Source organism: Malus domestica, chromosome 11 (genome assembly GCF_042453785.1).
Source record: "Malus domestica chromosome 11, GDT2T_hap1".
NCBI lineage: Eukaryota > Viridiplantae > Streptophyta > Magnoliopsida > Rosales > Rosaceae > Malus > Malus domestica.
The window spans coordinates 37,061,706-37,071,890 of NC_091671.1; the positions used below are offsets into that span (position 1 = coordinate 37,061,706).

At 34.9% G+C, this 10,185-nt stretch overlaps 1 protein-coding gene across 1 annotated transcript; it reads left to right on the plus strand.

Annotated features, from left to right (window-relative positions):
* Positions 1–789: 789 nt before the first annotated feature.
* LOC103425161 (protein SRG1-like) lies at positions 790–5,664 on the plus strand. The gene is made up of 4 exons (XM_029089128.2): positions 790–1,200; positions 2,071–2,318; positions 4,196–4,520; positions 5,228–5,664. The coding sequence occupies exons 1-4, from the start codon at positions 928–930 to the stop codon at positions 5,471–5,473; spliced, it is 1,092 nt and encodes a 363-aa protein (XP_028944961.1). The 5' UTR covers positions 790–927; the 3' UTR covers positions 5,474–5,664.
* Positions 5,665–10,185: the final 4,521 nt, after the last annotated feature.

Here is a 10,185-nt window from a genome sequence, read left to right on the forward strand (position 1 = left end):
AGGCCTTTAAGGAAATGAATCTCTTTTTTTTTTAAATAAAAAATAAGAATTAGTTGTGGGGACTACATCACATCGAACTTTAACGATTCAAACCGTCAGTTTTCAAGATCCTTAAAAAATTTCTTCTCCAATTATATTCTCTAAGGAATTTTTTTTTTTGAATAAACAATATTATCTATATGAAGGGGGAAATGTAGGTATAGCCTCACAATGAGTTAGCAATCATGTGATTCAAACTCGCATTTGGCGAGAATTGAACCTAAGATCTCTAACTTACAAGTAAATAGGAATACTACTGGACTATACTACTAAGTGACTCTATGCAGAGAATTTTTATTTAAAATTTTATTAAATATTAGTGATTAATGCTAGGTTCTTCTTTCTCACTCCTTAGAATTAGTAGCTCATAGTAGAATCTCTATCTCAAGAAGTGGATAGGAAGTGTGATTGGAAATGAATATTTTCAAATCCTGTCTAAACTTTAGCCAGGAGCTCATTTAGGGAGTCCGTTGTAGATGCTTTAACTCATCATTTATGTAATTTGAACTTAATTGATATCTTGTTTATACAAATAGATAAGAATAATACCCGACCATTAAGGAACCACGTGTCCTTTCTGAAGAGAGAGAGAGAGAGAGAGAGAGAGAGAGAGAGAGAGAGAGAGAGAGAGAGAGAGAGAGAGACTATTCTAATCAGATCAAGATTCAAAGGTTAGGTTGGTAACGGGTCCATATCGCTACTGAGCTCATATAGAAAGTGAGGCACAAAGGAAAGTCTGTGACAAACCAACCTTTTGATCATCAGTCGTCGTCGTGGCACCAACACATCCAAACCCACACACACACACCCACACACATAGTATTGTACACAGTATATATACCATTACCAGAGCCTATCTAAAACACCCATTACTTACAACGTACGCAAATGCTAAGTATGGAAGAAAAGGCATTTGCAGAGAAGAGCTTGTACGGTGGTTCTCTTCCTGTTCCTAGTGTTCAAGAATTAGTACAGAAGCCAATACTCACAATCCCACCCAGATACATACAGCCTTATCATCAAGAGATCATCAGTTCTGATCATCATGCTCATCAAATCCCATCCATTGACATGCAGAAATTGCTTTCCCAAGAATCAACCATTTCTGAATCTGAACTAGCCAGGCTACATTTTGCTTGCCAAGAGTGGGGTTTCTTTCAGGTAATTAAATCACCTAGCCTTTTCCACTTAAATCTTTCATCAAATAGTGCTGATTGTTTTTTGCCCACGAGTTCCTGGAATTTGTCGATGATCATTTAGTCTAGTATCATCTAGTCTTCGTTGGCGATATGAAGAGCAGTACATAACTATGTAATCATGTAATTAAATATATATATATATTGCACCTCAAGTTAAGCTTAATTAGTAGTCCACTTCTATATCAAACTTTTCCTTGATTTGTCGTTGGTTTAAATTCATGTTAGCAACAAGTGAGTCAAACTTAAAAATAGACAGGCCACCCTTCTGGAAATTCATGGCTTCGACCATTTGGTTATTTAAGGACCGTTTTTACGGATAAAACCATTTTAGGTATCAATCGAATGGGCTGATCTGAAAAATATTGAGGTTTCATAACAAAATCAAGTGGTAATATGGAGTGTAGCTCAGCTACTCTAAGAGCATGTAAAGTCTCTTCTCTCCAATTTGGGATTCATACTGTCAACACTCTTACTCAATTGTGGTGAGTTTTCAAGCCTAACATATGAATAACACAAATTGAATAACGTGAAGTACATGTGGCCGTTGGACTTTACATGTGAGACCAGCCCCCTATTCGGGTAAAGTATGGTGCAAACAGATACCATGATGTGGAAGCCTAGGCATTAAGCTATAAATTAGATTGCTACAAAAAAATATCGTTAATAGGTTGCTACAAAATGTATTTTAGTTTTTTGTTGTTCTTTTCCTTGGTTAACTTGGCTACTTTCTAGGCCTAACCTATGTTTTTTTCACCTTGCCTGCATACTAAATTTTAGAAATTGCTATTTCGAATGTTTTTTGGCCATAGTATTCGTTCTATATATTTTTCAGTTGGTAAACCATGGTGTGAGCTCTTCCTTGTTGGAGAAAATGAAGACAGAAACTCAAGAGTTCTTCAACCTACCCATGGAAGAGAAGAAAATATTTTCGCAACAGCCAGGAGACATTGAAGGTTTTGGACAATCTTTTGTAGTTTCTGAAGACCAAAAACTCGATTGGGCTGACACTTTCGTCTTGACCACCCTTCCTGTCCAACTGAGGAAGCCTCACCTACTCCCAAAACTCCCTTCTCCTTTCAGGTCCTCTCGTGATTCCAAATAAATATGTTTGTCTATGATTTTGTGCAATATGATGAATGCACGATTATATCGAAGAGTAATGTTATTTAGTAAAAGAAAGAAAAAACTGATTTTATTTCTGACAATCTCTAGTTGAGTATTGATATAAGTGAGTGTAACATACATAAGTGACATACAGACTTACTTCTGTTAACACGTGTTACTAATGAAATCATTTGTATGTGTCTAATAATATTATTGATAGATATCAGTGCATTAGGTCATCTAGGTTATATTCATCCTAACATGATTTTCCTATACTAAACTCAGGTGTCGAATTAGTTTTTTATATTGGTCCTTTTTATGAGGTAAAATATTGTTTCAAATCTTTTGAATCTATACACATAGGTACGCTACATAATTCATAAAATGTATCCACAACAATGAACTAGAATAGTACGTACCTACGTGTATATCATGATTATCACCATGGTGAAACCCTAATTATGGCAGCAATATCTAATAAAACAATCATCGACACTAATCCAATTTTCTATTTTCTATTGGAAAGACTATAAACAATTTATTTTAGGGTGTTTTTGAGATACACACACCCTTGCAACTCCTATTTTATAGACAAAAAGCCACCTATGTTTAAATATTCAAATAAAATACAAATTTCATAAAGACAGCAATGTAGAAAAATAATTGACTATTATACAAAATAATTTCATAAAGCCACAATATCCAAATTATTTCAATAAATGTTACTGCTCGCTAGAAAATAATTATGTTACTTAGTACTATGGTCTAGTGATATTCCTTTTCACTTATAAGTGAGAGGTCTTAAGTTCGATTCTCACCAAAGGCGAGTTTAAACCACATTATTGCTAGTTCATTGTACGACTAAATCCACTCCTCCCCCTTAATGTAGATAATATCGTTTGTTAAAAAAAATTAGAAAAAAATTATGATATGTATTGTTACCCTTAATATATATATACACACTAGCATTTGCCTACATCTTTTGTGTGTAAGAACATATTTTTTTTAGAAAAATGGGAAGCAGAGAGGGAGAGAAAGAGAACGTGGGGGGGGGGGAGGTTTTTGTTTTTGGTTTTTTTAATTATTTTTTTAATTTTGAATATTGGAGATATTTTAACATCACATGTAGGTGAGGTTTCAATAAAAAATAGTAAAATTTGAACATATGAAATTACATTATTGCCCATCATTTTTTTTGGTGTGATAGAAGACTAAATAGTCTTTTCACCCTCCTTTGGTTGACAAAGAGGGTTTTATTAATAGGTAGTTTAGATATAAATTATTTGCACATAAATAGTGCTACAAATACGTACAAAAATATTCTACCTATTAGTTTACCTATTTACAAATTGATGATGAGTAAAATAACTATTTTTATAGGTAAATTATTTATATGTATTATTAAATATATTGAGCAATAGTAATATGCAATCGGCCCTTTAAAACAATGATGGAAAATAATTGGATCCTTACAAGACGGTGTGGGTTGTGGGTTCAAATCCCGTCAATGACTAATTTAACAAAATCTATTTTTTTGACAAAAAAAAAAAAACCAACAACAAGAATATGTATTGTCAAATAATTAATTTATATTTTTATTTAAACTATAGGTAAATTATTTTTTAATAAAATAACAACCCTTTATTATGTAGGTAGTTTATTTTGCATGCATATAGGGCACATTTTATTAGTATACGATATATGTACAATTGATAAATAAATTAATTTTGAATCAAACAATATTGCTTTATTTTGTACGTAAATTATTTTGCATATATTGTAACATATTTTAGGCACAATTTATCATTGTAAGATATATGTACAAATAATTCATCTATATTTTTATAATGCAGAGAGACTATAGAAACTTACTCATTGGAACTGAAAAAGCTAGCCATGACTATCCTATCACAAATGGAAAAAGCTTTGCAGATGGAAACCAATGAAGTGACCAACATATTCGAAGGTGCATTGCAAGCGGTGAGGGTGAACTATTACCCTCCGTGTCCTCAGCCGGGGAAAGTCCTCGGTCTGACCCCTCACTCTGATGGTGGAGCTCTCACCATCCTCCTACAAGTCAATGAAATGGATGGCCTCCAAGTAAAGAAAGATGGGATTTGGGTTCCTGTGAAGCCACTACCAGATGCCTTTATTGTGAATATTGGAGACGTTCTAGAGGTAATGATTTTCACTGATAACTTTAACCTTTTGAATATTATCTTGCTCGATACGTAGATGAAAACGTTATCCAACTGTAATTTTCATACCATTGACCATCAGGTGATCAATTCTTTTTTAACTACATATAGTTCATATTCAAAATTAATTTACACAGTAACGTAGAAAAATATCTGGTAAAAAAGAATTTTACTCCAACATTACTCAGTACCAATTTTCACTCTGGTAAGTGTATATAAATAGTGTAGTGTTGCGAACAAGAGTTAGTTGAGTTGGTAAAGATCGTTCTCTTTGCTAAACCAAGGCTTACGTTCGAGTTTCGCTGCCGGCAATCCCTCTTGGTGAGTGATTTGTAAAAACATAAAAAAAAAGGCTAAAGCCCCCCTTTGTAAGTCCTCAAAGAGGCATGTGGTATGCCTTGGACCTGCAATGGGTAGTCTTCCATTGCTCTAAACTTTTTGTTACCAAAAAAATAAAAGATTGTAGTGTTATACATGTCATGTTTACTGACTATATTGTTAAGCATGTAAATCTTTCACACATAGCTTAATCTTCAATAACTTTTGACTGCGTGAGTGCGTCCTATATTTTGTGAGAGATGTGTTGAACAATTATTTCAAACAAAAGTTTGATCCTTAATAATTATACCTATTGCAGCTATTACCTTTTATTTTTAGTGTTTAAATATATGCTTGTATGCATGGCAGGTTATAACAAATGGGACGTATCGTAGCATTGAACATCGTGCAATTGTGAACTCTGAAAAAGAAAGGCTCTCAATCGCCACATTTTACAACCCCAGAGTTGATGGTGAAATCGGCCCAGCCTCTAGCTTGATTACTGAGAAAACACCTGCAGCATTTAAAAGGCTGAGTGTTGAAGAATATTTGAAAGCAATTTTTGATCGTAAGCTTCATGGAAAGTCTTTTCTTGACGAATTGAGGATTAAGTAATGATGTTAAGCAGTGGAACAGTTGGATTTGCACTTTTTGGTGCTGGTCTGTGAATAAGTTAAACATGTATTGGTGGGTTATACCTCTATTAGAGAGATTATGTAAATATGATGTAAAAAAATGTGATAAGTGTAACACTACTTGTTTTTATTTTTCTTTCCTATCCTATGTCCAGTCCACCATTTTCGTTCTATTATTTTGCAAATGATTGCCTCTATATTACAAATAGTCCAATCCAAAAGATTGAATTGGGGAACAAGGGAGCAAGTACACAACTTTATTTATATCTACAAAGTTCAGATCGAAAGATTTCAATTTTCGCCTTATCATCGTACACCAAAAAAAAAAAAAAAAAAAAAACAAAACAAAAACTCCAAGTGATTTTGAGAGAAAACTTCTCTCAAATCGTAACCCAAAGCCCAAGCCCAACAACAAAGCCGGACCTCTCACCCAAATACTTTTGGTACCAAAATTCCCCCAACCAAAAACTTAAATACCCCGCCAAATTCAATTATTGGCTACTAAAACTCAAATGAAAACGAAGGCTCGTAACTTTCAAACAACAAATCTAGTTCGTTCGTCTAATATTTCAATTCAAATCCTTAATCTCTAATCCTAAAATCAAAACCTCAAAAGAGATCAAACTCTCTCAATCAATCTTCCTGCCAAATCATTTTGTATCATAGGTTAGTTTAGGGATGCTAATAGGATCTTTCTTAATTATGTTCGGACTTGCCTCAAATTGATAATGCATTATCCAAGAAGTAATAATATCCGAGTAATGGAGTAGTCTGACAACATCATCATCATTCAAGTTTAACTGAGTCATAATCTCCGAGTAACTCAGTCTATCTGAGGTATTGAATAACAGCAGGGCTAAAGTCTAAAGTAAGATAAAGAAAAATCAGTCTTTGAAATAAATCAAACACTAATAGATCAACATATCACAACCCAGAAGAAAAATATGAGAAATAGATCACAGATTAGAGAGAGTTCAATTAATATCTTAGATATAGTGCATTATATTTTCAGCCATTGTAAATGTAATTGTTTAATGATTGTGGTTGTTTTCAGGATCTTTTTTTGTGTCTTAGGCTGAAGAACATGATGGAAATGAACCTGATCGTGTGACTTTTTTCAAAATGACACACACAAGAGGACCTAAGCAACTCCCAATTGATGCTGAATCTGGCAGAATGATGGTAATTTGTACATTTTCACTTTATCAAATTTATTTCCAGCAACCTTTAACGAAATTTTATGCATTTACGAATGATTAAGACTTTTTCAAACAGTTGGCAATTGACAATCTGGAAGTGGAGGTTCGTGAGCGTGGTAAAGAGGTAACAACAGAGGTTCGCAATAGGATTGTTGCAAAAGTGTTGGGGCCAGAGAAGCGAAATCACGTGCGCGGCTTTGGCCTTGGAGGTGGTTGGGCAGATGTACCAGGAATTATTATTGAGTAGCGAGGTATTTCTAGGGAAGTGAAGTATCTTCAGGAAGCTTATAAAACTCATAAACAAGCCACTGCTGCTGCGGAAGAAAAAATGACTCGTATGATGCATGAGGCAAATGAGAAAGAGGAAAAGATGAAAAAAGAGCAAGAAGAAAGCATACAAAGGCTTAGGGCCGAACAAGAGGAGAATTTGAGGTTAGCAAAGGTGCAAATGGATGGGCAATTGAAAGCCATGTTAGCATATGTGGGCATCAACATTGGTTCATTTGGAGTGGGTGCTCTACAAAGTACTTCAACTCAGCAACAAGGGTGTGGAAGCTCACACGCTCATATTTCAACGCTTTTCGAAGGTGGAAATGACAAGAATGTGCAATGTGGACCTCCAGATTCTTGTGCTATGATGCATGAGGACTGCCAAAGTGAGAATACTAGTTAGTTGTCATCAAGCAACCCTTGTAGATGTGTATTTTGTTTATGTATTGCTGGTTTGAATTGAGACACAAGCTTGGATATGTTATATTTTGTTGTATATAGAGAATTCCCCGGTATGTCCAACATAGGATAACATGTATTTTCTTGTTTAACATTTGGATGGGTTGTATTGTTAGGTTGCATGAATAGGTCTTAGCCAAGAACATGGGTTATGTAATATATTAACTTCACTATTTTAGTGCTAATGTTAATGAATCTAATGTTAATTTATCTTTAGTTTGTAATGGATGGTTTGTAAGTTCCTCAAATTTGGTGGAAATTAGGTCATGTGAGCAAGCCTGATGATTTCTATATTTAAATAAAAAATCCAATTTTACCAAAAAAATAAACAAAATTCCAATTGTGCCACACTTTTACAATTGTGCTGGAGCTTTATTGTATTTATTAAAATATAATAGAGTGGCACAATTTTAAAGTTGTGGTGCCTTTGCTTTAACATTTATACAGCAATCTAAGCCTTTAAAATAGCAATTGTGCCCATCTTACACCATACATGCAATAGCCTTTATTAGAGGTGAGACACAAAAAGGGTTGTATTTGTGCTTAGCCTTTGGGCACAAAACATCATATTGTGTGTTATCATTAATGGTAATGCCCATTGAGGGCACATACACAAAGATAGTAGCTGCACTGTTGCTATTGGTCTATGAGCACAATTGTTGGTGCTTTTTGGCCTCAAAGGGCACATATAATTTATTGTACGCAGTTTGTAGTGATAATTTCATTTAAGATAATGTTGCTTACTGAGCTTTGCAACTCACCTTTTTTCCCTTCCGTTTCAGCAGCTTGGGTGAGAAGTTGACACATGTTTTGGTGTATATTTGAAGAGTTGTACAAGATTTTTGTTCATTTTAGAAAACATTAGATGTTTTGTAGCTATTTTAACAACATTGTGCACATTAGATGTTTTCTACCTTTATTCTGGATTTTGGAACCTTTGTAATTTCATTTTCAGGTTATTTGTAGGAAATGGTAATAAATTGTTTATTTCAGTTTGGGAGAACGGGAAGTATTACTTTTTACTCTTAGAAGTAAAATTAAGTGTCACCTGCTCGAATTTAGTTTGGGTCAAATTCGTTGCATGACATGTGATGAGCTGATAGTACTAGTGTAATCCATTAAAGCATATTACTTGTGGTGAGGTGATGTAGTTTAGGCCAAATCTGTTGTGTGACAAGTGGTGAGGTGATAGTATTGGTGTAATCCATTAGGTACCATGTGGTACGTAGGATGGATGGAATGCAGTGGGACGGGACGCACTCGTCCCACGTTTGGTGCTCCAATTTTCCTAGGATGTGCTATCCTATGAAACGGATTTTAGTCAATTTTTTATGTCACCCTCCCCCTGGAACAACTTGTTCCAGCCCATGGAACACAAAATTATAACTTTTTGGACAATAATACCCTTTTTTTCATTAATTTCACTATCTACCCTTTCGCTCCCATAGCCTCCCTCTCTCCTGTAGCCTCTTCCTCCTCCACCACAAACCCAGCAACCCAAGCTAACCTAATCCCAGTAAACCAATCTGAACCCAACCTCACTTTCCTTCTACCGCCTCCCTCCTCCCTGCTAGTCCCACAACGAGACCGTTACCCTCCGCCGCGAAAACCTCAAGACCACCCACTTGCAGGATGTGGCTGACGTCATCGCTCAAGGAATGGGACGACAAGGATTACGCGGAAGATGTAAGGGATGACGTTGAACTTGTCGACAATGGCTTAGGTAAGGTCGAACTCGTCGGAGTGGATGGGTACGATTGTCATTTAATCCTTCGTTCCATTCTGGCTTGAACGTACACCAAACGTAGCATGGAACCTCCATTCCGTTTTGTCCCGTCTGCGTACTAGACGGTACCGTAAAGCATATTACTTTGTAGCGTAAACAATTTGGTCATAGACTTTAAAACCTTCAATTGGATAGAGGCGTGGAATTATTGAACTAGCTGGAGTGCAGAAACTTGAGTGTAACGAGGATATTTCTAGGAACTTGGTTACATAATAGTGTTAGTCTTAGGTTACGTGATAAGTGCTATAAAGTGATGGAATATGTAATAATTTCATGCCTTATAAAATTAGAAAAACAAATGAAAATGATTTGAAAACTTTGAGTTTTAACGAAAATGACAAAAATGTGTTGTAAATGAATATTACCAGGATTGACTTTTTAGAGTAAAAATGTGATTTTTCATTAAAGTGAACAGTACCAGGTGTTTTTCGTTAAAGCTTCCTTTAAAATTTGGGATGTTTAAGCAATAAATTAATTGGGATACACTCACTGTTAAAGTTTTCAACTATGAATTTGTCAAATAAATTAGGAAGTTTTAACGAAACACTCCCGATATTACACATTTTTAACGAAAAACCACATTTTTACCTTTACTGGTACTATTCACTACACCTTTATTTATCATTTTTCATTAAAACTAATGTTTTTTTTTTTGACCTTTCGTTAGTTTTCCTAATAAATTAAGCATCATATCCAAGAAAAGTAAAAAAAAATATAACTATAGTTTGTCGAAATTTTTTTGAGAGACTGCATTTTTTAACCATTAGTATGGGTGGTTCGGTATGGGATCCCATACCGAAACCCTTGTCCCGATTCCCAAACCAAAATTTTCAGGAATCCCAATTTCAATACCGATCTCAAACCAAAATTTCGAGAATCCCAGTTTTCGGGAATCCCGAAATAGTTTCGGGATTTCGAGACAAATCGGGAATCCCGAAATGGTTTTGGGCTTTTGGACTAAAATTTGACATATTATGC